The sequence below is a fragment of the Drosophila persimilis genome, unplaced genomic scaffold (assembly GCF_003286085.1).
Source record: "Drosophila persimilis strain 14011-0111.01,24,50 unplaced genomic scaffold, DperRS2 tig00000606-arrow-arrow-pilon, whole genome shotgun sequence".
Lineage (NCBI taxonomy): Eukaryota > Metazoa > Arthropoda > Insecta > Diptera > Drosophilidae > Drosophila > Drosophila persimilis.
In genome coordinates this window covers 2,135,790-2,162,837 of record NW_020825324.1, presented here as the reverse complement: position 1 = coordinate 2,162,837, position 27,048 = coordinate 2,135,790, and the positions used below count along the sequence as shown (strand labels likewise).

Here is a 27,048-nt window from a genome sequence, read left to right as displayed (position 1 = left end):
GCATATGTTTATGTACACATATATATTTTTCGGTAGGTAGGTATGTATATATTTTTGTATATTTAAAACTCTTTTAATGTAACTTGTAATTAATTTAAACATTGATTGCTCTTGCGTTGTGACAATAATTTACTATATACTCGTAATCGATTTGTCAATATATCGTATGTATGTAAACGTATAGTTCATTCAATAAATATATATGTATGTATCTGCTACATCATTTGTGTATTTGATTCTTCCTCTGGCCTGCCTCTTCTCGCCCTCTCTCTTTGTCCTCCCGTCTTGATTATCATTGACTACTTTTAATAATAAAAAAATTCTCTAGTATTCCTTCCTTTAATTCCATATATTTAGATATTGTTTCTTCGTCGTCCAGCGACTGAAATGATTTTGGGAATATTTTCCAAGCTTCTTTCAAACTGCCAAACATTTCCCTCAAAACCCAAGATTTTCGTATATTTTCTTTCTTTTTGTTCTTCTTTTTTTTACAGAAGCAAAGTTCATTCTATGTACAGTCTAAAGCTTACAATATAACGATTTGGGGTACATTCTATATACTATTTAAGCAATAACAACATCAAGACTTTTGTAAAATAAAACACCTCGCCTCTGCCTTCGCCTAAGACATGTTGAAGGTTTTGTTTAACCTTTCGCTTAAGGCTAAATTCATTTCTAGGTTTGCATTTCGTTCAGAATTTGTGGGTTTAATAAGTGGTATTTTGGTGGCTATTTTGGATGGTGATTTGGAGGCGGAGGAGGAGTGGAATCGTAGCTCGAACTAAAGACTCGCTGCTTTGCTGGGCCGGGCAGGCAGCGAGTCAAGTTCAAAAATATTTTCCAATTTTCCAGAGTACTCGTTTTTGCGGATAAATATTCTCATCTTAGACTAGGAATTTATCTTTATTAATATATATATATATATTTTTTTTTGTATAGTTTTTGTTTATTTTCTTGTGGCTTTTGTGGCTTTCTAGGTACATGGTACATTTGTCAACTCTCTTGAATTTTGATTGCTCTTGTTGATTGAATCAAACGAAGGTTATTTTTCTTCTTCTTTATTTTCTGGTGGAATAAATTATAAAAGATCAAAAAACACCTGAGGATTTCCACGTTTTTGATTGAATTGATTTGAGTTCAGATCCGTAGATTGTACAATATATAGTCTGTGGGCTTGTCTTAGTATTTTCATATTTTCATATATTCATTTTGGTAATTGGTGGTTTTTGGCGGTTCACAAATCTACACAACATCCAAAAAAAATGAAGAGTAGTTGCTAGATTCTAAGTAAATAAATGTTTGTCCTTCTGGCTTAGGTTTTGTCCACTAAATATTTACTAATTAATCAATTCCTGAATATACAATATATTGATTTAATTTCATTTTATATCATTAGTTATTGGTTATATATATATATATATATATGCATATACTATGCTCGTATATGGATTCATTTCGTAGGCCTATGAATTGCTGAGCGTACCTGTCTGTAAATAGATGAAACAAATATTTGTCAGCAAATGTACATTATAAAATTAAATCATATATGTATGCGGCATGCTGACGAGAAACTTCATTGGAATGCCCAAAAATTTGTTTGTCTAATTGCCTCTCTCTGTGCTGTGCTGGGGGCAATGGGGCCACTGGGGGGGCCCAGACTGTGGCCTATTTATATTGCATTTTGATTTTGATTTGTGATAATCCGTTTCGGATAATGGCCCAAAGGGATGCGTTTCAATTAAAGTCAGTCGAGCGCATTAAACGAGCTTTATTGAGCAGCAAATTGTGATCCAGGGGCCCCAGCCAGTGGCTCTAGCCATTAAAATCACGCTCCAGCTCTGGCATTGCCATTGCCATTGGCACTGGCCTCGGCATTGGCATTGATGCAGCTGTTGCTGTTGCAGCATATTACTCATACGCCACGTGGCGGCAGCTACGAAAAAGGAAGTTTAAAGGAAATGTGGCCAAGTAGTTAAGTTCATGGCGCTGCTCGTCGTCCTTGGCCCCCATTTCGCCACCCAGTCGTGCATGTCCTTGGGACAAGGCTGCATTTCATTATGCACGTGTGTGTGTCTGAGTGGGAGCAGGGACAATGCAGGAAGAAAAGAAAGAACAAATAAAGACTATTGGACAAATATAAAATATAAATAAACCCCACGGCTACTTGCAGACCCTTTGAAAAATGTAACAAAACGGAACAGCTATTAATAGAAGATTGCACATACTTATATATAGATTGAAACAAAGAGAACTCACCTGGATAGCGAATTCACGTCAGTCCATAAATAGCTTTTGCATCGGAAGGTTTTTCAAGTGTTGCGCTTTATTTTCGTTCAAATGGCATGTCTCTTTGCCAGTTGTTAATAGTTTTTGGTTGCTCCTTCTTCATTTCTGGGTGTGGCGGAGAGGAGGATGCTTAGACGTGGCACATTGCACAGGTGTTAACCGAAATTGCTGCCAATCAAAGCGGCTAACGGTGTGGTGCGTTTTTTTCTTTCTTTCATTTTTTCTTGCTCTCTCTCTCTCTCTCTCTGTCTCTGTCTCTGTCTATTACACTCTTTTCGGTTTAACTGCAGTTTTTCCTTTTCGGATTTTTTTTTTTTTTTATTGCTTTTTCCCGATTTTTGCGGTTTTTTCTTGCGGCAGCCGCGAAAAGCAATTTCCCGCAGAAAGAAGCAGACCAAACAGCAACACAGCACAAAGAGGGTGAGTGGGAGGGAGAGGGAGGGAGCGTGAACCGAGAAGGAAAACAAGAAATGTTAATAAAGGTCCAGTTCGAGTAACAGAGTTCCAGAATGTTCATTGTTCATTGTTCATTCGTGTGTGTGTGTGTTCTGTTTGTCCGTGTGTGTGTGTGTGTGTCTGTGTGTCTGTGTGTTTATATTGCTCAGTATCCGACCAGTGACCGACCACCCGACCACCCTACCACTCCATCTACATCTCGCCCTGGTGTCTGCGTCCGTGTCCGTGTCCGTGTCCGCGTCCTCCGTCCGTCCGTTGTCCGCTTATGTCTGCACGGGCACATTGCTGTCCGCCTCCTGGAGCACGGGCGCAGTCCAGACACCGCTGCCGCTGCGCGTCTTCCGCTGCTGCACGATCCCGTCCATTATGTCCAGCTGCAAGTTGTGTACGCTGCCGCGATGATCCGTCAAGGGGGGCCCGGCGATGACGCTTCCCCGGCGACTGCCACTGCGAACGAACAGAATAAAGATCATAAATACATGCTATACTGTGAAAAATACCCTCAATACAGGCTCAATATCACGATTAACTTTTGAAAACGCAAAAATTGGTGCTCCCGTTTTCACAAAACGCAAAATTTTTCCGTTTTCAAAACAACATAACGAATCTTCGTTGCAAAAGGAAAAAAATAGATGACTTATTGAATCTTTAAAATATAATTGACACCATTTTTAGGGCAATTTAGCTTGTGCCTTCTTTATAAATAATTTTTGTTTAGCCCAACCTTAGTTTGGTTCCTAAATAGTGGGTCTAGAATGGCCCGATTCGGTTATCGACACATCATCCCATGTTACACATAACAGAGGATTTTATGCGCTTAACAGCAATAAATTGTGCGCCTAACAGCACTTAATGTAGCACTTGCATGAAGCCATCAACCCAGAAAACCTCAAAAAATCGTTGGAATAGTATTGGACGATCGAAAAAAAGAAATTGCAAGAGATGCCCGATACTGTGGACGTCTCAAATAAATGGATATGCTTACGAGTGTGCATCATAAATATTTAAATAATTTTCTATAAATAAGTTACAAGAATAGCGCCATTTGTCAGACTCAGGCACACGGCAGACGTGAGACCGCTTCAAGGGAGTCTCCGGCGGGGTTCTGACACAAACCTATCGAGTTTGTTGACCAAATGCTATGCCTAGTCTTGAAGAGCTTCCGAATTCTAAAGAACGAATTAATGTCCACGTTTTTCTTTACTTTTTCGGGCATCCCGGGCAGTACAACCCCGATTTCGGAACGAACGCTTGCCACACTCCTTTTAAAATAATCCCACGAAAAAAGGTTCCGGTGGAGTCAATTTTGGAAATCTGGGGCCTCATTGCGGGGGCCAGTCAATGTAGTAGCAGCCGACTTATGTGATTAGTCATGACATGTGTGTTTAATTATAATTCAGTGACATTAAAGCCATGAATCACTTCACAAAGCAACAAATCACCGAAATAATAAATACACCCAGAGAAAAAATCACTTTAACCCCCACTCAGCCCCCAAGATTGGAAGTGTCCCATCACTTGTTTTGGCCCATAAACTCGGTCCTTGATTGATGTTTTTATTTAAAAAACTGCTCCACTTAAATTTCAAAGACAATGCCTTATAAAACTAAATCCTCATTTATGGAAATCGGTTGGTAAATGCCAAAGTTATTCAATGTTTAAATACCGAGCCAGGAAATTTCCTTGTTTTTGCCAGTGTAGGCAAAGAGAGAGAGCTGGTGGGTCTGCGGTTATCACTTTAGCATAAATTACAAAATTTCCACCCACACCTTCCTCCCTTCTCCTCCCCCCGCACTGGACCACTATCGTCGTGCGCTTTGTTTCTATGGCCATCTGTAGTTGGGGTCGTAAAGTGCGTTGAGCGTTTAATGGACACGTGACGCGGTAAAATTTTCCGGTCAAGTGCCGCAGAGGGCTGCAATTTGAATGCCTGCCAGCACGGGGGCAGGCAGAATTCGTACAAAGTCAAGCCGCAAGCGTCATGGATGCGGTTCGGTCGAGAATTCTCCTACAAAGTGGAAGTACTCAGCAAAATGATGGCCAAACTGGCATTCAAAAGTTCGCCATAATATTTTTTAGATCCACTAAAATTCTCTGCATTAAAGTTTTTTAAAAAAGTGGTTAAAATTTAGCAAAGTTTTTGCCTAAAAATACACTCATAAATGATTCAATTTTGATTAATTTTTTTGTGTATTTTTTGTATTCTTTACGGCTTGTACGGCTTCAAATTAAACATTTCTCTTATTGATCTCCGATGGTGATTCTTTTGAGTATTAAATACCAGAAAGAACACGCTAGAACTTGGCAGAAGATATTTTTTTGAGCAAGGAGTTCTTACGCTACGGAGAATTTGCTATATGGCTATTTCCGATCAAGTTTCAATGGCTAATATTTAAATATTTAATATTATAACTATTTGAAACCTAGGTGGCAATCCCCCTGCACCCTCGCTTTGCACGTGTGCCAACCCCTGGCTAACTCGCTACTCGTTACTCGCTACACAAAGCATTTTTTATTAAATAGAGAAAAAACAGCTAATATAAACATTTTGCTGTATATTATTTTACTGCTGGATCCGCACAGAGTTGCAAAGTAATGAAGGCATTCGGGATTTGTCTGAAATTTCAGTGAATTCATTTCCAGCAATCGATTGTTGGTTCATAAGTTTATTTGGCAATGGCCGGGCCAGGCCCACTTTATGATACTGTCGATATGCCTGCAGCAACTCCACTTACTCTTCATTTTAACCGACTGCCACCCTGCTCCCCGTGATCCGTGCAGATAGGAGCCGACCCCCATTAGGGGGTACCAGCATTTTGCTGTCACAGCACAAGAGCTTCGAAACAGCCGGCGGCACAATTCAATTAGGCCACGAACATAGAGCCATATACTCGTGCTCGTACAGAGAAGAGGGAGAAGAGAATGGTACGCTCTGTGGGAAGGAGTGGGAAGGATGGCGGAAAAATTACGGAAGCTGTGGTCTCGTGTCCGTTGCGTCCCTGCCTGGACTTCCGCTCGCTAATGGGTCCTGCCTTTGCTGACCCTTCCGCCCTTAGATAACCAAAAGGTTAAATTACCTGATCGAAGCACCGGAAATGGACTCGCGACGATTGCGTCCAAAGAGCGTCGGGGGCACGGCCGAGATTGTGACCACCGAGTGGCGGCGGCCTCCGGCCGCGGGATTGGCCTTCTGCGAGAGCGTAGCCAAAAACTCCACCTCCTTGGGACTGAGGCCGCCGGTCTCGCCGCCCACCTCTGAGAGACGACGCACCTGGCTGGCCGTGATCCCCTCGGTTATCTGGAGCGAGGGCAGCGAGTGCTTGCGGCGCTGCTGCATGTCTGGGAAGGGGCATAGCAGATACGGATTCACCGGCGAGTCCGGCTCGGAGTCGTCGCTGTTCGAGCGCTTGGTGGTGGCGCCCGGATCACAGCCGCCAGCGGCCCCCTCCAGATCGTCGCCATCCTCGGGGGCATGAGACTCCTCGACGACAATCAGCGGCTCCTGGGTGCTGAGGTTGAAGACAGGCGTGAATGAGGATCGACGCATCTTGCTCAAATCTGCAGCGAGAGAAGAAAGGAAAGAGATTTGTTATATATTCATTCGCTCTTCACATAAAGTACATTGCAAAATAGCGAGTAGCGAGTAACGAGCCAAGTAACCGGTACAGTAACCTTTCTCCTTGATTCGTTAAAAACTAAAAGTTTTGTATCTTTAAAAGTGAATGGCCAATAATAGACACAGTTCGGTAGCACCTGGTCCGATAAACTAGGTGGTGGCTCTGGAGTCTGATAATCTTCCATGTCTTCCATGCGCTAATCAGTTAGCTGTGAATTCGAATTAAATGAATTAAATTAAATTTAATTATTTGTCATTGTGGGTCGGCTTGTAAACACCATTCAGATGGCCATCATTTAATCTATTGACACGACATGGCCAAATCGCATGTTCCGCGAGAATTCTATATAAATTCAGCCTCGAATGGAATGCAGTACGAACTCAGACCAGAGGCACAACCATGTGGTACTGGACATTGCTGGCTCTGCTGGCTGTCAGCATTTCGATGGCGGCGTCGCTCCACAGCAGGCCGGTGAGTGGCAAGGAAGGGTAAGCCAATGAGACTAAAATCCGCTCTTCAGAAGTCCTGGACCTACACACTGAAAGAGACCAGCAGTCATAGCAGCAACGAGAGCATCGTGAAGGCCGACACACGCATCGAGCGCATCGGTCGGGCGGAGTTCGCCCTGAGTGGATCCCTGTTTATTGGCGTGCAGGTGCCCGACGACCTGGAGGTGGAAGTTCTCGCCTATCGCAGCCCGGACGGGGGGGCCAACTACAAGCTGCAGCCCTACTCGCTGCAACGCCAGGGAATCTTTGCGGCCATGAACAGCTTCTACAAGGACATGATCATGGAGAGTGTCGCCTCCTGCTCGAATTTGCCCCAGTTCACCGGGGAACTTACGGTGCTGGCGGCCCAGACATTCAATTACGATAAGTGCCAGATAAGTACCGATTCATTCCCCCAGTACTTGCCCGATGGCTGGTACAAGCTCAACTTTGTCACATACGGCTTCGTCGAGGTCGTTTGGGAGCTAATCATCATCATTGAAAAGAAGGCCCTCTAGTCTCTGACGCCAGAATCTGGAGATCTTTCAAATAAAGGGAGCAATTATGCAGGCTTTTAAAGAGCGGCTTCGTTTTTATTTTTGGGTGATGAAATCTGTTAAATATTCTTAAGAATAGTTTACGATTGAAATGGTATCTCTCTGTGCAAAGTTCTGTGCGGTTCCAAGAGCTTTTCACCAACCAAAACTGAATTGTGGCCCCGAGTGTTCACCTGTCTGTTTATCTTTTCCATTTCCATTTCCCTTTCACGTTTTAATTAGTCCTTGTTCAGTATTCCCTATGTATTTCGTATATTTCGCACAAAGCGAATGTCCTGCGAGACTGGCAAAACAGACGAAAAACAAACAGCCCCAAATGGCTCAATTAACTCAATTGAATTCAAAATGAAACAGAGCAAAAAATATATACAAAATGTGTAAAAGTAAAACCCTTTCGAGTTTTGCAGAACAATAGCGAACCTACACCAGCATATTCTCCGTAGCCCCACCGTAGCTCCCCCCGTAGGAGGCTTACGAAAAATGTACCTTCTGGGGGGTGGAATATTCAGCTGACTCCTCGCACAGTGGGGCCTTCTGAACGAATATTTTCATGAATCAAACTGTCTTTGAAAGGAAAAACTTCCAAAATGTAGTCTCCAGGAGTACATTATTCTACGATAACCAGAAAGCTTTTCAATTGATTTTTAAACCTTAACTTTGTTGCAAAATGTTTCATAATTTATTTTGAATTTGATTTGTAACTTAATGGTTTTTTACAAACATTTTATCCTTAAAATTGGCTTTATGCCAGTTCTTAATTCTTATCAAATTTAAAAAATACTCAAAAAATAAATAGTTTGAAAAATCTTTTTTTATTGGATTCTTATTGAACTTTTATTGAACAATGTCAACAATAAATACACCTACAAAAAGACACCAAAACAGAAAACATACTTCACATAGTTTACTTTTTATTCGACCTGAACGAGGCAGTGAGTGCATAAAAAAAGGGGTAAATTCCGGCTTACTGGAAAAATGGTCAATGGTCGGGTATTCTCGATATTTGAAAGCCCTGGCCCTCTCCCTTTCTCTCTCTCTCCGCCCCACTGTGCAGCGGCAGAAGTGAAATGTGCCGAAAATGTAAATGAAATTGTTATTAAGCATTAGGCACATCAAAATCACAAAGGGGAAACGATTTTTTCTTCCGTTTGGTTCCTTCCTTCTGGCCCTTAAAGAGATTTCTGTTTTTTCGTGATGTCGTTCGTGACTGTGAGGCCGAGAAGATGACACCATCGTAATGAGACCTTCGAGCTAGAGACGACAGCGTGACAATTACGAATGGGATACGATTTGTCCTTTGCGGCGTCTCTGGCAGCTGATTGGGACTTCCTGGACTTATTTTGTTTATGCGATATTTTTGTTCTTTTGGTTTTAAACCGATTTTAAAGGCTGCAAATATTTATATTGAGTATACTTATTTATTGAGTACCGCTTATCTTAGTGTCGAGGCACGCATGCATCGACTCAAACGTACCGACTGGCAAGGCTTAAGCCCGAGATGGAATATCGAATGTGTTGCAATATTTTGAGCTCCAAGCAAATCACGAATACCACGAGTATCTTCACTCATTTTGGGGGGATTGTGTCCTTTAGCGAATGAATCACGTTGCCGTCTCCAAAAGAGAAAGTAACTGATTCAGCTCTCGCCAGGGAACGGTAGCTGGCAATTGGATTGACGCCCACCCACTGCCCACCCGCACAACATATACATATGTATGTGTGCGTGTGTGTTTGTGTAAGTTCGAGTGTGACTTTGTCCAATGCCAAAAATGCCAATAATGAGCGTCTATTAATAGCCACCGAAGGCGATTTGCTACGATTTCATTCGATTTCGGATCGAATTGAATTGAACATCTCCCATCCGCTCCCCACACCTTCTCCATCACAGCGTAGTGAGCAGATTGTAATTAGCAAAAAAGCCAAAGTTCCCTCTGACACACACACACACAGACACTCCCAAAAACTTAAGCCTGAAGAACCGTAAACAACAAAAGGAATTGCCAACACACAGAAGGAAAAAAAGTACGGTGGAGCGATGGAAAAAAGCAACTCATTTAAATTTCTCTTTGGCTGTTCTCGCGATGAAAATGAAAATGAAAATTGACAAGCCCCAACAACGTTCCGTGGAGCTCCCTCTCCCTCTCTTCCTCCTTCTCTTTCTCTTTTGCCTACAGTTATGCTGATAGAGCGGAGCAGGAAGAGACAGATAGGCGGAGGAGGAGAGCTGCTGTTGCCCTCGGGGCATAAATTCCAAGCGTAATTTTTTTGGACTAGGTACAATTCGTCTTCGTGGAATGACAGACAGCCCGCCTCTAAGGTCTGATACAAAAGTCAGAGAGAAAGCAAAGAGAAAGTGACAGAGAGCCCCAGAGAGAGGGTGAGAGCTCTTCGCTCTGCACTTCAGTGTTGAACAACGCAATAAAGACGGGTAGGGAAACGCTTGGGGATCTGTTACTGAATTGAAGAGTGTGAGACCAGCCATAAATACCTTTTGGAAAAAGAGAGCAGTGAGAGGTATATATTGAGCTCTAATACGGAATCGAGCTGCTATAAAATTGGTGGCAGCGCAGGACTTAAAGAGTGGTGGAACATGATCATGTCTTTGCCCTCCGCGGACTGGTTTGGAGATAGTGCTGCAGACAGCAAAATTCGCGGCAAAATGTTTTTTCCAACACGCGCAACCAGTTATCGATAACAATCGATCATTTCCAGCTCCCAGCATACATGACCAGTGTTCGTAAGTCACGAAAATAGATGAAAAGCAGCGATAGAGAGCTGTCACGGTATGGCAGAAGTTTTGAAATGTTTTGGAAACAGTTTCAGAGCCCCTTTAGTGAATTAATTGTGGGCTTGCGGTTGTTAGCTGATAATGAAACTAAACAACTGAATAATGAATAATCCAGAACAAGGCAAAACCACGGCTTTAATAAGAAGATTATGAAGCTTTTCATTTACCACTAACCGAAGCGTAGTGGTTTTTTATGATTTAAAGTCGGTTTTTCGATCTGTGAATAATTCCAGGGCCCAGACCTTTCAAAACGCCCATCCGCGACCCCCAGCTCCGCCTTTCGCGCCACTTTGGGGCCACTTGAAAGCGAATTTAAATAACGGATTTATTATGTATTTAAATAACATTAAAAATACGTCCCAAGCCCAACAGGCCCTGCCCTTCTTTTGGCTCAAAAAACCAACAAAAAAATACAGATTCCAATGCCAATTCCCAATGAGGCCTTCGACATTTTTGCGCGTGTGTGGGGGACGCACAGGTAGGCCGGCAGGGGGGGCAGGCAGTCAATTTGAGTATCACTCAAACATTTAAATTTGATTTATCGGTGAAATACGAGAGAAGCGCTCCAGCGACGCCATCGGATTGTGAACGCAATCAACTTCAAAATGGTTTAATTATAAAAGAACAGCCACCAGCACTGGGACTAGGACTGTGTGTCCTGTGCCCTCTGTCCCCTGCCCCCTGTCCCCTGTCCTGTGCCTGTGGGGGGGATTGTGACCCTAAATGCGAAACCCCCAATGGACCAGCGGGGATGGAGATGGGCTGCGATACGGACAATCAGACTCAAAACAACCAAAACCCAAACCCACACCAAAACCCCCCCACCCAGATCCCACGCCCAACCGTCCCTTGGCGGTCCCGTTTCCCGATTCCAACCCCCAAAGTTTGTCTATGTTTATAAACCCGACAGAATCCCGTCGGTCTGGTCGGCCAACGCGTATTTCAATTTAAATTTATTTTTATTACATTTAAGCGGATTTTGCACGGACGAACGAACCACCGAACGAAACGAATAATTACATTGACAAATATTTATGAATCGACAGTTGGACTCCAGGACACAGTTCTTTGGGAATGGCAACTATTTTTCAAACTGAATTGTACTCCAATACAGACCTTTAAATGTCACCCAAAAAGTATTATTACGATTGGGTATTACTACTCGATTAATGATTAATGAAGAAATAAATAAATTTAATACAAAATACATGCAAGGACTTCTCAACCACGATAATAATTTACTCTTAAATCTAACAGATAATAGTCCTGCGCAAGAAGAGTATTCATTCTCGATCTCTCGGATAGATATACCAAAAAAAGGTTAAACTCCAATACAACATAAAAATATAAATCAAGTATAAAAGTAGGTTCCACTGGATGCTATTTCTATTTCTGTTAATTTTAATTATATATGTTATAAATAGCTAAAATTTACTTCAAAATATACATATTTTCATATAATATAAATCATTTTTAATTCATGTTTTTAATTTGCAAAATATGCACAATAATACGTAAATATTAATTTGCATATAAAAGTTAGGAAATAGCACTTATTTTCGATTTGTTCATTTAAAGAGTTATTTTTAATTATTATTTTACAAATTAAAAAATTTAAAATAAAAGGTTTTATTAAAAAAATATTAAAAATATTCTTGATATGTATATGATACCTGCCATATTCTATTATAGCCCATTTATTTCTGCTAAAATACCAAAGAATACCAAAAAATACCAGCTTAGAACCAAAGAAATACACAAGCAATGCTTTGCTTTCCTCTCCTTTGCTTTATTTTGCCTTCCGTTGCTGTCGGGGAGATTTACAGCCACCGAAGGAAATTCATGGCCTGTTTATATTGCCTACATGTTGTATGCGTATCCGAAACATTATTCTTTCCGATATACTTGTATTTAGACACATGCTGGGGCTCGTGCCCGTGTTCGTGTGTGCCATTTATACACATTCTGCGGCCATTCATATCAATCAATGGAACAATGTGATTCCTATATGAATGGTTGGTCATTTATCGTTTTGACTCTGATTTATCCGCCCCTCCGGCTCTGGCTCTCTCTCTGGCTCTGGCTCTGGCTCTGCCCCTCTCCGGGATAGTTCGATGCCAATTTCCATACATGCGACTCTTGATTCACTTGTCTGGCCGTGATGACATCGTGGACTTGTCTCCACTGGCGGCAGGGCTCTTATCACATGCCATTGGTCGGCCAACTGACTCGGAATAATTGGCCAATGAAATATTTATTTAGCAAATAAACAAACAGTGCATGAATATTCATTGCTTTTTGTAATGTCCGCCTGGGGCAGGGAAACAATGCAATTTATAATTACCTGATGGCAATTATCGCACAGTTCAGTAGCCAAAACATTTTGCCACACAGAGAGGATGCAATTAAAGCCTCACCTATGGCTTGAATATATTTGCATAAATTTCGGGAACAGTGCGCTACCTATCGGAGTCTCAGCTCGAAAATTACCCACAAAAGGGAAGCTATTCATGAACTATTTTCACTACTTATGGACCAATCTTTACGGAGTCGGCAGAACATAGAAATATATATGGCCTTAACGAAAGTTTGGCCCTATCTTAGAGTGATTTTATAATAAATCAAGCACTTGACCGCATTTGTTATGAGTTCTGAACTACTACAAGGTATCAAAGCCATTGTCTTCTCACGTAATTAGACTCCAGCTAAGTTCACGTATCATGCGATTATCTTAAGCCCCACAGCCAAGAGGAAGTGACATTCCATTCTTTTCCTTCCAGTGGGAACACTGATGAGATGCTCTCCCGCTGACTTCATTTTAGCCCTGCTCCTGCCTGCTCTGCCTTTTAATAAACGATTGAGCAATGATTTTGCTGGATTGCCTGCACGTGGTTGCGCTGCAAATGATTCCTAGATGACAATGTCTGATGTCCTCTAATAAATACGAGAGGGATGTACGAAGTTATGGCCAAGTGGAGTATAAAGCCTGGCCCTCAGAGATTCGTCCTCTAAGCAAACATCGAACATCCATGAGGAAGAAATGTTTCCAGACGGAGACTTATTGTTTTCAAAATCTTTACTGACAAAATTTGTTCTAAATACTCGTATTTATCATCGATTACTTCGGCATTCGTTGGCTCGAATATAGCAGCATTATTGAGGCGTAATCCTCGTACGTCTGAGTGAGCTGAGCTCAGCTAATTAGGGATACTCTAAACATGGTTACACAGTTGCCCTTTGGCCACTCACAAAATAATGCAGAATGCAGAAGGGAACTGGGAACTGGCTGGCCTTTGCTCATCCGTGTAACGAAATGCACAAAAAGCCAACAAAATACAATGGCCGAAAACTCAATTAAATTTCCATTTTCTTTCAATCCAATTGTCAGCCAATAATTGAAGCTGATGGGAAATAGTTAGCGAGAAAGACAAAAGAAGGCTGACGTCGAGTCTCCTGCTCGAACAAAGGATCTGGAAGCTGGCAGGGCCCCGCACTCCCCTGGGCGGAGTGGAGTATCTGCAGTTTTCCAATTTGAGGAAAACAACGGCATAATTAAGGGCAACAAGCAAAACTGCACACGGCATTGGCATTGGCATTGGCATTGGCATTGGCTGTGGCATTGGCATTGGCTGTGGCAGTGGCATTGGCAGTGGCATGGAGACACGAGAGAGAGAGATAAACGAAAAACTTTTAGCACTCAAAAACTTGCAGAGCCAACTTGTTTTGTCCTTCCCTGTCGCTCACCCGCTCCTGCCAGAGTCATTGTAAAGCCTCGAGAGTCCTTGGGCTCAGAACTCATTATAAGGGGGTGTAGGGGGGAAAACTTTCGGTCTAATCCATGATTAAATGCAGAGTACAGCCCACACCAGACCGGCCCAGTCGCGTGCATTAGGCATGGGGCGATGGCGATGGACAAACAGGTTCAATCATTCAAGAAAAGCTACATTTCCCTCTCTCTCCCTTTCTCAAACTCTCGCTAGTCGGCCGGAAGTTATTCTCGCTCCCAACCAGTGCACCGTGTTGGCCAATACTGTGGCTCTCTCTCTTAATGTTGTGCACTTCCGGCTGAAGAGATCTGGAGCAGGAAGCAAACGAAAAATCAGAGCTTAAGCTGAACAATTTTGAGAGCCGATTGGCAGCTGCATTTACAGAACTCCTTTACAGGATTGAAAAGTTAAGGCCTGAACACAAATAAATTACACATTTCTGGAGCCACAAGTCTATCAGAAAAAGTTATAGTCAAAAAATCAACAAGTACATTTATCTAGCAGAGGACTATGTCAGCGGAACAATCCTGATTAACGCTCATTCATGGAACTAAAAGCGCTTTATTGGCAGGCTCTGTTTTTCACTTGGTTTTGCGTTTTCAGCCAAAACGTTCCGTTTAAGGTGCTCCCATTTTCGCAAATTTTAGTCGCATTTTCTCGTGTTCTGTTAAACACTCAATTAAGTGCTGTTAAGCGCACAATTAAATGCTGTTAAGCGCACAATTCAGTTCTGTTAAGCGCATGTCCTGTTATTGCGCGCTCAAAAACCTCTGTTATGTGTAACACCCGATGAAGTATTGATAACCGAATCGGGCTGCGTCCACTGTTATCACGAAAACGCCATTCCAGACTCATTATTTCAGAACCAAACTTGAGGTTGGGCTCAAAAAGTATATATAAAGAAAACAAAAGCTAAACTGCCCTAAAAATGGTGTCAGTTATATGTTAATGCTTCATTAGATCATCTATTTTTTTTTTTATTGCAATTAAGATTTGTTTTGTTGTTTTGAAAATTTACTGAAATTTTGTCTGGCGTCATTCGCGTCTGTGCGGTGGCATTCTGCTTTAGTAAACACATTTCTCATCCTAAATTATCTTTACAACTGGAAAGCCTTGAAGGAACTTATTTGCCATATATAGTAGGTGTTTCTTTTTCCGCACGTCAATCAGAATCAACTTGTTTTGTGCTTTGAGGCTTGAGGTAAATCAAGCACACAAAATTTTCAAAAATAATTTTCAAGAACAAAAAAATCAAGCACACAATTTGTTCCAATTATTGTTCCGTAACTTATCTATCTATCTATTATGGCTGACCCAACCTCCATTAAGGGAGAGATCCTTGAGATGACTGGCGAGCATGTGGAGCAGCTCCATTCAATGTGGTCCCTCATGTTCGAGCCGAAGAGATGCGAGGACTATCTACAAAAACTCAAGGCGCACGCGGATATCTTCTATACGGATGTGCTGACTGAGTCGCGGGAGCAGCAGACGGCCCTCCTGGATAACATAGCCGCACTCCGAGCCGAGGCCAGCGACCTCACAAAACTCCTCCATGAGACGGTGGACATTGGTCAGAGGCCCGACGGTGTGCCACTGATCATATGGCAGCTGAAGCTGGACAAAAGCATTGAGCATCTGCGCGAGGAGCTCTCGAAACGTCGGGCGGAGATCGGGGAGCTCCTGCTCCAGCAGGAGCAGCTCTGCGAAAAGCTGGGCGCACTGCCGCTCCCTCTACTGGCGGACCCGCTGCCCCTGCCCGATGAGATGGACGGCTTTCGCGACCATCTCGACTACCTGCGCTCTCAGCGCGCAGTGCGCCAGACGGAGCTGGACCAGCTGCGCAAGGACATCAAGCATGACATGAGGATGCTCGAGCTGGTGCCCCAGACCGATGCAGAGGATCGCCTACTGAACGATCTGAGCCACAATCTAACACCAGAGACACTAGAGCGGCTGCGGCAGATGCGCAACAGTTATGCCGAGCAGATCCAGGAGCTGCGCTCCAAAATCCATGACATGCGCGAGAAGATCTACGTGCTGTGGGATCGCCTCCAGGAGACGGACGAGAGCGCCATGCGACGAGTGCGCGAGTGCACCGAGAATACGCAGCGCACCTATGCCATCCTCCATTCGGAGCTGCAGCGCTGCCAGGCACTGCGCAGCCAGACCCTCAAGACGTTCATCGAGCAGCGGCGCGTCGAGATAAGCAAGTGGTGGGATCTAACGCTCAAGAGCCAGCAGGAGCGCAATCGCTTCTCCAATTTCTACAATAATTATTACAGCGAAGACCTGTTGGAGCTGCACGAGCTGGAGCTGGATGATCTGAAGAGCTTCTACACGTGCAACAAGGAGATTTTCGATCTATACGAGAGCCGTGAAGAGCTTTGGTCCCGCATGCAGGCTCTAGAGGCAAAGGCCATTGAGCCGAATCGTTTCAACAATCGTGGCGCCCAGCTCCTTAAAGAGGAAAAGGAACGCAAGGCCATCACCTCGAAGCTGCCCAAGACTGAGCAGCAGATAACTGAACTGGTGCACGCCTATGAGGTGAAATCGCATGGCTCGTTTCTGGTTTATGGCGAGGACATACTGGAGCTGATGGCTGGCGAATGGGAGAACTATCGCCAGGCCAAGCAGAGCTCGGTCCCCAAGAAGGCCCCGCCCACCACGAAGACGGGCAGCAGCAGCAAATTGGGGATGCCACCGGCGACTGCCGGTTCAACGGCCCCACGCACGCCCCGAACTTTGAAGAACATGTCCTCAATGTCGTTGCGCAAGACCCCAACAATCCAGCTGATCACTCCCAATATGACCAAGAGCACTGGAAATCTGCACAAGCGGCTGAATCCATCAGCAGCCAAGCTGATGGCCTCCAAGTCGCCACTAAAGCAGGTCCGCTTCCTGGACAACACATTGTGTCGCAGCGGGGGATTGGGCAGACGCAGCCTTGGCACACGCTCGAACAAGAAGCCGGATACAAGATCGCCCAGCGATTCCGAGTATATGACCGATGAGACCACTGAAAATGACCGCCAAGCCGGGATCTCCTATGACGAATTTGTGCCCACGAGTCGCTCAGTGCTGCCCGTCGGCGGGGCTCAGCGTCAGCGCACTCGCGTGGCTGTGCCACGAATTCGCAATGTCCTCGTAAACCACAATTCGGTGGCGTCGGCCGCCAGCACACCGTCAAAGCAGGCGGTCAATCAGGAGGAGAAGCCTCGATTTGGCAATCAATTGAAGCTCCCGTCGCCACGTAAAAGTCGCATGTGGCCGAATCCACGATATTACTACTAAAATTTACCTATGTTTTCAAATTTTTATTTGCGTTTTATGTTTGATTTTATTTGTTGCACCTTTATCTGTTTATCTCTGTTTCATTTATTTTCGATGTTGCCCAATAAAAATTGAATTATCTTCAAGAAGGACAACCGAACCACACAAACGGAAAAATTATGCGTCTCTCGAAAGCGGGAGCATCAATTTTTGCGTTTTCAAAACTAAATCGGAATATCTGCCTGAGGAAAACAATTGATAGAAATCCTTTGTATGCTCGAAAGGAACTTTAATAATAATTTCGATTATTCGGAGTATTCTGCTGATGAAGAGCTTTCCTCTATTTCCAGTGCACTTGACGTCAGCTCATGGAATGATGTATAATTTGATGATGATGATTGCATTTATTAGATGAGGTGTAGGGGGGAAAACTTTCGGTCTAATCCATGATTAAATGCAGAGTACAGCCCACACCAGACCGGCCCAGTCGCGTGCATTAGGCATGGGGCGATGGCGATGGACAAACAGGTTCAATCATTCAAGAAAAGCTACATTTCCCTCTCTCTCCCTTTCTCAAACTCTCGCTAGTCGGCCGGAAGTTATTCTCGCTCCCAACCAGTGCACCGTGTTGGCCAATACTGTGGCTCTCTCTCTTAATGTTGTGCACTTCCGGCTGAAGAGATCTGGAGCAGGAAGCAAACGAAAAATCAGAGCTTAAGCTGAACAATTTTGAGAGCCGATTGGCAGCTGCATTTACAGAACTCCTTTACAGGATTGAAAAGTTAAGGCCTGAACACAAATAAATTACACATTTCTGGAGCCACAAGTCTATCAGAAAAAGTTATAGTCAAAAAATCAACAAGTACATTTATCTAGCAGAGGACTATGTCAGCGGAACAATCCTGATTAACGCTCATTCATGGAACTAAAAGCGCTTTATTGGCAGGCTCTGTTTTTCACTTGGTTTTGCGTTTTCAGCCAAAACGTTCCGTTTAAGGTGCTCCCATTTTCGCAAATTTTAGTCGCATTTTCTCGTGTTCTGTTAAACACTCAATTAAGTGCTGTTAAGCGCACAATTAAATGCTGTTAAGCGCACAATTCAGTTCTGTTAAGCGCATGTCCTGTTATTGCGCGCTCAAAAACCTCTGTTATGTGTAACACCCGATGAAGTATTGATAACCGAATCGGGCTGCGTCCACTGTTATCACGAAAACGCCATTCCAGACTCATTATTTCAGAACCAAACTTGAGGTTGGGCTCAAAAAGTATATATAAAGAAAACAAAAGCTAAACTGCCCTAAAAATGGTGTCAGTTATATGTTAATGCTTCATTAGATCATCTATTTTTTTTTTTATTGCAATTAAGATTTGTTTTGTTGTTTTGAAAATTTACTGAAATTTTGTCTGGCGTCATTCGCGTCTGTGCGGTGGCATTCTGCTTTAGTAAACACATTTCTCATCCTAAATTATCTTTACAACTGGAAAGCCTTGAAGGAACTTATTTGCCATATATAGTAGGTGTTTCTTTTTCCGCACGTCAATCAGAATCAACTTGTTTTGTGCTTTGAGGCTTGAGGTAAATCAAGCACACAAAATTTTCAAAAATAATTTTCAAGAACAAAAAAATCAAGCACACAATTTGTTCCAATTATTGTTCCGTAACTTATCTATCTATCTATTATGGCTGACCCAACCTCCATTAAGGGAGAGATCCTTGAGATGACTGGCGAGCATGTGGAGCAGCTCCATTCAATGTGGTCCCTCATGTTCGAGCCGAAGAGATGCGAGGACTATCTACAAAAACTCAAGGCGCACGCGGATATCTTCTATACGGATGTGCTGACTGAGTCGCGGGAGCAGCAGACGGCCCTCCTGGATAACATAGCCGCACTCCGAGCCGAGGCCAGCGACCTCACAAAACTCCTCCATGAGACGGTGGACATTGGTCAGAGGCCCGACGGTGTGCCACTGATCATATGGCAGCTGAAGCTGGACAAAAGCATTGAGCATCTGCGCGAGGAGCTCTCGAAACGTCGGGCGGAGATCGGGGAGCTCCTGCTCCAGCAGGAGCAGCTCTGCGAAAAGCTGGGCGCACTGCCGCTCCCTCTACTGGCGGACCCGCTGCCCCTGCCCGATGAGATGGACGGCTTTCGCGACCATCTCGACTACCTGCGCTCTCAGCGCGCAGTGCGCCAGACGGAGCTGGACCAGCTGCGCAAGGACATCAAGCATGACATGAGGATGCTCGAGCTGGTGCCCCAGACCGATGCAGAGGATCGCCTACTGAACGATCTGAGCCACAATCTAACACCAGAGACACTAGAGCGGCTGCGGCAGATGCGCAACAGTTATGCCGAGCAGATCCAGGAGCTGCGCTCCAAAATCCATGACATGCGCGAGAAGATCTACGTGCTGTGGGATCGCCTCCAGGAGACGGACGAGAGCGCCATGCGACGAGTGCGCGAGTGCACCGAGAATACGCAGCGCACCTATGCCATCCTCCATTCGGAGCTGCAGCGCTGCCAGGCACTGCGCAGCCAGACCCTCAAGACGTTCATCGAGCAGCGGCGCGTCGAGATAAGCAAGTGGTGGGATCTAACGCTCAAGAGCCAGCAGGAGCGCAATCGCTTCTCCAATTTCTACAATAATTATTACAGCGAAGACCTGTTGGAGCTGCACGAGCTGGAGCTGGATGATCTGAAGAGCTTCTACACGTGCAACAAGGAGATTTTCGATCTATACGAGAGCCGTGAAGAGCTTTGGTCCCGCATGCAGGCTCTAGAGGCAAAGGCCATTGAGCCGAATCGTTTCAACAATCGTGGCGCCCAGCTCCTTAAAGAGGAAAAGGAACGCAAGGCCATCACCTCGAAGCTGCCCAAGACTGAGCAGCAGATAACTGAACTGGTGCACGCCTATGAGGTGAAATCGCATGGCTCGTTTCTGGTTTATGGCGAGGACATACTGGAGCTGATGGCTGGCGAATGGGAGAACTATCGCCAGGCCAAGCAGAGCTCGGTCCCCAAGAAGGCCCCGCCCACCACGAAGACGGGCAGCAGCAGCAAATTGGGGATGCCACCGGCGACTGCCGGTTCAACGGCCCCACGCACGCCCCGAACTTTGAAGAACATGTCCTCAATGTCGTTGCGCAAGACCCCAACAATCCAGCTGATCACTCCCAATATGACCAAGAGCACTGGAAATCTGCACAAGCGGCTGAATCCATCAGCAGCCAAGCTGATGGCCTCCAAGTCGCCACTAAAGCAGGTCCGCTTCCTGGACAACACATTGTGTCGCAGCGGGGGATTGGGCAGACGCAGCCTTGGCACACGCTCGAACAAGAAGCCGGATACAAGATCGCCCAGCGATTCCGAGTATATGACCGATGAGACCACTGAAAATGACCGCCAAGCCGGGATCTCCTATGACGAATTTGTGCCCACGAGTCGCTCAGTGCTGCCCGTCGGCGGGGCTCAGCGTCAGCGCACTCGCGTGGCTGTGCCACGAATTCGCAATGTCCTCGTAAACCACAATTCGGTGGCGTCGGCCGCCAGCACACCGTCAAAGCAGGCGGTCAATCAGGAGGAGAAGCCTCGATTTGGCAATCAATTGAAGCTCCCGTCGCCACGTAAAAGTCGCATGTGGCCGAATCCACGATATTACTACTAAAATTTACCTATGTTTTCAAATTTTTATTTGCGTTTTATGTTTGATTTTATTTGTTGCACCTTTATCTGTTTATCTCTGTTTCATTTATTTTCGATGTTGCCCAATAAAAATTGAATTATCTTCAAGAAGGACAACCGAACCACACAAACGGAAAAATTATGCGTCTCTCGAAAGCGGGAGCATCAATTTTTGCGTTTTCAAAACTAAATCGGAATATCTGCCTGAGGAAAACAATTGATAGAAATCCTTTGTATGCTCGAAAGGAACTTTAATAATAATTTCGATTATTCGGAGTATTCTGCTGATGAAGAGCTTTCCTCTATTTCCAGTGCACTTGACGTCAGCTCATGGAATGATGTATAATTTGATGATGATGATTGCATTTATTAGATGAGGTTGGTGCCTTTAACCCCATCCGGTCGCTGCTCGTTTCCATATCCGTTTATTTTTCTGATTCCGCTTCCATTTGAGCTTTCATTTCATTTCGGTTCGCTTCGGCTTCCCTTTCTGTGTACTCGTACTCCGATTACTGGCCGGGTTTTTATGGGCCCATTGTCAATTTAAAATTTGGCTTTGACTCAGTCACGAGCCTCCTTTGAGTAAATCAAATGGTTGTCGTAAATGCCATGTCCCTGGCTGATCCCGGCCTGAACTGTTCTTTATGGCCCCCATATAAATCCTATTTTGTTTATCTTAATTTGCCTAATACGAGTTCTTTTTATGCTGTGCGAATCGACTCGGCGGAGCACGAATGTTCCCGGCATAAAAATCGATCAAGTTTTCCTTTTCATTTTTTGTTTTTTTTTGTTTCTTTTTTTAACATTTTTTATTAATTTGTGACCGAGAAGTGTTCATAAAAAAAAGAGAAGAGAGTTTTGTCGTTGGTTGCCTTTCGTTTGGGTTCCTTTATTGATTTTCCCGCTGAAGAGCCGCCCAGGGGGCGGGAAGGAGCCGAGGACTAATCCCGGCCAGATATACGTACAGACACACACACATATAGGAGTATATTTGGCTGCATGTGTGTTCGTGTATATTGATATGCTCAAAGCGAATATTAATTTCAATTTGAATTGAAAAATTCAATTGGAAAAGCGCACAATGAAGGCAGAAAGGCAGGAGGCAAAGGGCAGGCCATCGGCCGGGCAGGGTATCCACGTTGTCAACAGCCAGGTCTCCGCCCTGCCCCCCACTTCCTCTCAGTCCGACTTTGAAGAGCCAGCCTTCCCGTTCCATGACAATCGCTTCTTTATTTTCTTCCGATTTGTTTGGCCTTCTAAGCAGATTTTAATTTTGGGAATAGCGGAGCGGATGAGATGGCTCTCGTCGAGCACCTTTCGAAAACACAGGAAATAGCTCAAATTGAATTCAGTGATTTCCTACGCCCAGCAGTTCGCATTTCAGCAGCAGCTAGGGTCTCGTCCTCTGGCCTGCATCCTGTGGCCTCTCAAGTGCATTTAAATTGCTCGTCTGTACCCGGTATTGTAAATGGGAATTGAATTCGCAAGCTCCTAAACGGCTTGTACGATTTTGATGGAATTTTGCTCCCCAAGGAACCAATCCGAAAATGTTCTACCCAAGCGAATACCTGAGATATAGCATGAGCACAATAAATACACAATTTTGCGGCTAGTTTTGTGGGCATATTTTTATTAATTTAGTTCTATTAAAGATAGCGTAATTTTATTTTTTTGTGATTTTTACTTTTAGGTGAAATTTTTTAGCTAAACCACGAAAACATCATACTGTTTAAAAATTCTTCTTGTATAACCATTTGTCCTCTTTACTTAACAAAAATAATTATCAAGATATCTTTCACCAGTTCGGCGCCAGAATTCCTAAAGTTTAGTCGCTTATGCATGGGCTCTTAATGGATTAAATGGTTGTTTATGGTTATGTTTCTTGCTTATCAAGTCTGGTTCTGGTTTGAAAATCTCTGAAGTAAATAAAGTTTTAAACACTCTTTCTGTATGCAAATTTCGTATGTCTTTCCTCTATCCACTCCTTATTCCATAACCAGTAGCAACCTCTAGTCTGCGATAAGTTTACCAAGAATCTCGTCGCCTAACTATAAATATTTCCAGTAGATGGGAGCGAGAGTGTTCAGCGGCTTTCTAATCTGGAATTTAGTCAATGCTTATGCTTTTGCGTCGAACACATGGCGTATACTTAATGGCCAATTGGTCCTTGTGCCCGAATAAGTAGACTACGTTTTCCACGACTTTGCGCACACATAATTCTCTCTCCCTCTTTTCCCTGTAAGCCTTTGAAACACACACTGGTGTAAGGCCAGAATCATTCAGGGGCAGCAGGCAGAAAAGGTTTTCCCAGAAGCCACCGAAGCAGCCTCAGCCGACGTCGCCGTCGACGGGACGTCGTTATCCCTAATGCTTGATGGCTTGAATAAAAGCTTAATAAATATTGTGCGCGCCCAACTTTTTTGGAGGACAAGCCATGACGACGACGACAGGGGACGAGGACATCTCCTTGGCTTCGCCATGCTGTTGCTGTTGCTGTTGTCCTCGTCCGTTGACGACCCAAAAACAGTAAGGCACGGCACGCAGGAAGTGCAAATACCCTGCCATAAAGCCGTGTTCCTGGGATTGCTACAGGTACAAGGTATGGGTGGGGACTTTCGCGGGTTTCCCAGCGCCAAGTCCAACTGAAGGACTCCTTGGGAAGCGCACAGATTCGTTGCCTTCGCTCATTTGCCTCTGTGGCAGCGCCAGGTTGTTATGCGTGTGTATTGGTGTGCCTGCGTGTGCGTATTGGTGCGCGTGTGTTCGAGCGACTGGCGGCAAACATTTATACGAAGAACACAATTTTTTTTTGTCATTTGTCTTAAAGCCACAAAAGGAAAACGGGAGGGAGGACGAGGGGGACTTTGACTTTGTTCCCACAAAGGTGGTAAAGGGAGGCGGGGGGTGGTGGGGTTTCAGCTGTTGACTCTTAAAGCTCTTTGTTGGTAGCAACCCTCCCAAAGCTTAGAAACCGCCAAATTTCGTCAAAATGTAATCCATTTTCCCTGGCAATATCCTTGAGGAAATCAAAGAATGGACGCCTGCCAAAGCTCTCTTGGGCGCAACCTGGCGCCTCCCTTCCACCCACACGAGAGGTCTGTCTGTGTCCGTTCAGGCGAAAGGATTGGGTGAGAACATTGACACAGTAAATGAGATGTGAAAAAATGTCGGATGGAAATCATTTTACAAAAATATTCCCCTGATTGGTGTGAGATTTCGTTTCAAGTTTTCAAAAATTCTTTTCAACAGAAGGAAAAGGGCAATCGAGTTCCATAGACAACGAATAAATCCCCTAGTGCCCTGAAGTGTCCTTTGACAGTGTTTTGTACAGTCACGGGTCTCTCTGTCCAGGTGAATAATTTTCTGAAATACTTCTGAAATTGGCATCACCGTCAGGTAGACACTTTAATCTGTCTCGCACTTAAATTGGGGCCCTCGGAGGAGAGCTTCCACGGGTATATCCCCCACTCAAGTGGACACCAAATTCATCAGGCCCTCCGGGCATTCGCCTGTGGGAGCATTCAAGTGGATGCCTTTATTTTATTCCTTTGCCGCACACACACACACACACACACACACACACACATACATTTGTGTTTTTGTGTGGTCTAGTGTAAGCCAGTTTCTGCTCTAGACCGAAATTCGATAATTGCCGCTTTATGAAGCCATAAATTAGATGAACACATTAGAAAGAAAGTGCAATGGGATGGGGAGTGGCTTTCCCGGTTTCCCTGTTTCCCGGTCATGGGGGCAAAGTTGGAGGAAAGTTTTTTGCCGAGCATCAAAGAGCTCACTTACACTCACCTCAGCACACGCACACACACACGCACACACACACGCACACGCACACGCCTGCTAATTGCTTTGAAAACTGAGGATGAAAAATACATGAAAATTGTGTAATTTTGGCTAATTAATTTTCATGCTTTTTGATAACTTTCGAAACGGATGAGCGAAACGAAACGAATGCCACAGGGGAAAATAAAATCAACAAAATCAAGAGCAAAACTTTTGGCAGTAAGCCAGGCCAAGCTGCTCTGCTCTGCTCTGCTCTGCGCTGCGCTGCGGTGACAAATTTTTATGTCAATTTTCTTATGCAAATCAAGTGGCAAAACAATTGACAAAGTTTGCCTAAGACATGGACAGAAACACACAAAAAAAGCAGAATTTTCTCCTCGGGGAAAAGGGGAAAAAGCAAAGAAAAACCCAGGGAAACCCAGGGAAACAGCAGCGAACAGTAAAACCGGCCGGGCGATGAAAAATCAACAAGAATATAAGAATATAAATATGCAAATGAAAAGGCAACGCAGATGTTCAATCAACAGTTGACTGGCCTCGCCTTGGATACACATACAATATACACTTACAAAAGGATATATAGTTCCAAATTTAGATACATAAATTTGTATGTACAAGGCTTATATAAGGCTTATGTAGCTTAGTAGTAGCTGTGGGTTAGAGTGTGTCGCTGATTTGAAGAAGTTGATGAATTATTCACTCAAAAATATAAAATATTAATTGACAAATAATGATTGCTGGCTGATTAACGAGGCCAACAATCCCTTGGTGTTTTTAAATACGTTACTCGAAGAGACCTATACGTGTAGGCACATACATATAGTAGACTCCAACCCCATAATCATTGCTGCGTTCTCGTCTAGTGGTAGCCCCTGGTGGAGTGAGCGAGATGTAACGGCCGGATGGTTGGTGGGAAGAGTGAGATAGAGATGTAGTGGACGGGATTTGGAGGTGGCTGGTACTATTCCCGTATGGGCAGACACAGTGACTACCACTGATGCGGCCTCCAGTTGCTGGGCTGCGCGCTCCATCTCCTGGATCATCCGTAATCCGTTGCACGATTCCAAATCAGAGCTCAAAGGAATGAAAGCATATATTTAAAGGCTCGTACATACATAGGTGCATGCTATGAGCATATATGTACAGTATTTGTTTTTCTTGGATTATCCCCAATTGATTTTACAGCCGCTGGGCAGCCACGGCCGCAGCCAAGGCCACGGCCACGGCCTTGGGCCATCGAACAGGAGCGAGGACGAGAATGCAATGGAAAATGGAAAATGTAAAAGCGGAAAACTTTCCTGCATATTACGCGTACATTCCTCTCATTCCGCTTTGGCCGCTTGTTGCCTTTTACTTTCGCTGTATTTTGCATCGTTTTTCCACGTTTTCCCACTTTTCCGCCTGCTGGGCAATCAGTTTGTGCTGTTGACAGTTCAATTTTCAAAAAATATACATGCGAATGAAATGCAAAACTTTGTTTTCCCGAGTCCCAACTAACAATAAATTATGGCCATGGCGAATGCCGCCAACGGAAATGGCGAGCGGGCAGCCAGAGAACATTATATCCCCCTCAGGTGAGCCACGATTGTAGGCAGAAAACACTGAAGAGCAAAACAATGTAATGCCTGGCCGGCCCGATCCTGAGGCACTTTATAAACGAGGCCTTGCGGAAAGTATTCGACCTTACTTGGAGAACCTCAAGACGAACAAGACTGTCGCTCTATGGTGGTTCTTGGGGTTCATGGGGTTTATTCTAGCCCATAGATCAATGGATATCTAGTCCTTCGTCTCCCAATGAACTGCAGAATTATGAACCAATGAACAACGACCACTCCCAAAAGTAAACATCAACTGCTGTGGTTCTCCTAATTTAAACAAAACAAGCTTCATTAAAATCAATCAAATTACAATATATATTAGGTATGTAATGTTTTTGCAATATAATTTGAGTTTTAATTGCTCTCCGGCAGTTTTTGGGAGTAGAACCTGTCACCCAAATTCACATCCACATCCCACGTCCCACGTCCCACATGTCCTGTTGGCAACGCAAATTGTCAAGCCAATCAATTTGATTGCTCTGCAGCACACACACGCACACGCACGCACACCTATGGTGAACAAAAAAATACTCTTAAGTAAATAACTTTAACTGAAATTATCATTGGCAGAATCAATTAATTTCCATCGGATTGTGTACATATTCCAAAGGTGTAAGGTGGATGTAGCGATGTAGCACCTTCTAATCAGCCAATATAAATAATCCATAAATGTACGGCCACTCTGGACCAATTCAGAATATACGGCCACACTGAGCAAAGGAAGGAGGTCGACGTGCGAA

General features: G+C 44.3%; 4 protein-coding genes across 4 annotated transcripts in view; 3 read left to right on the top strand and 1 right to left on the bottom strand.

The window, feature by feature from the left end:
* Positions 1–1,461: 1,461 nt before the first annotated feature.
* LOC6597210 overlaps positions 1,462–27,048 on the bottom strand; it is a 62,153-nt gene continuing 36,566 nt past the window's right edge. The window contains exons 2-4 of the mRNA XM_002022582.2: positions 5,820–6,300; positions 2,257–3,189; positions 1,462–1,487 (exon numbers count right to left, since the gene is read on the bottom strand). Coding sequence (XP_002022618.1) covers positions 3,006–3,189; positions 5,820–6,289 — 654 coding nt within the window. The 5' untranslated portion in view covers positions 6,290–6,300 and the 3' untranslated portion in view covers positions 1,462–1,487; positions 2,257–3,005. The remainder of the gene's footprint in view (positions 1,488–2,256; positions 3,190–5,819; positions 6,301–27,048) is intronic.
* Positions 6,777–7,426, top strand: LOC6597209. Its single transcript, XM_002022581.2, has 2 exons — positions 6,777–6,830; positions 6,880–7,426. Exons 1-2 carry the CDS (start codon positions 6,804–6,806, stop codon positions 7,363–7,365), a joined length of 513 nt encoding a protein of 170 aa, XP_002022617.2. The 5' UTR covers positions 6,777–6,803; the 3' UTR covers positions 7,366–7,426.
* LOC6597208 (protein regulator of cytokinesis 1) lies at positions 15,256–17,304 on the top strand. The gene has a single exon (XM_002022580.2). It carries the CDS (start codon positions 15,265–15,267, stop codon positions 17,248–17,250), a length of 1,986 nt encoding a protein of 661 aa, XP_002022616.1. The 5' UTR covers positions 15,256–15,264; the 3' UTR covers positions 17,251–17,304.
* On the top strand, positions 18,901–20,949 carry LOC113566201 (protein regulator of cytokinesis 1-like). The gene has a single exon (XM_026990769.1). It carries the CDS (start codon positions 18,910–18,912, stop codon positions 20,893–20,895), a length of 1,986 nt encoding a protein of 661 aa, XP_026846570.1. The 5' UTR covers positions 18,901–18,909; the 3' UTR covers positions 20,896–20,949.

What these genes read in the sequence shown, in the direction of transcription:
- LOC6597209 (XM_002022581.2), top strand. Translation starts at nt 6,804, where the DNA reads ATGGCGGCGTCGCTCCACAGCAGGCCG. An exon ending in CGTCGCTCCACAGCAGGCCG is followed by an intron (nt 6,831 to 6,879) that starts GTGAGTGGCAAG and finishes TCCGCTCTTCAG; the next exon opens with AAGTCCTGGACCTACACACT.
- LOC6597208 (XM_002022580.2), top strand. Translation starts at nt 15,265, where the DNA reads ATGGCTGACCCAACCTCCATTAAGGGAGAGATCCTTGAGATGACTGGC.
- LOC113566201 (XM_026990769.1), top strand. Translation starts at nt 18,910, where the DNA reads ATGGCTGACCCAACCTCCATTAAGGGAGAGATCCTTGAGATGACTGGC.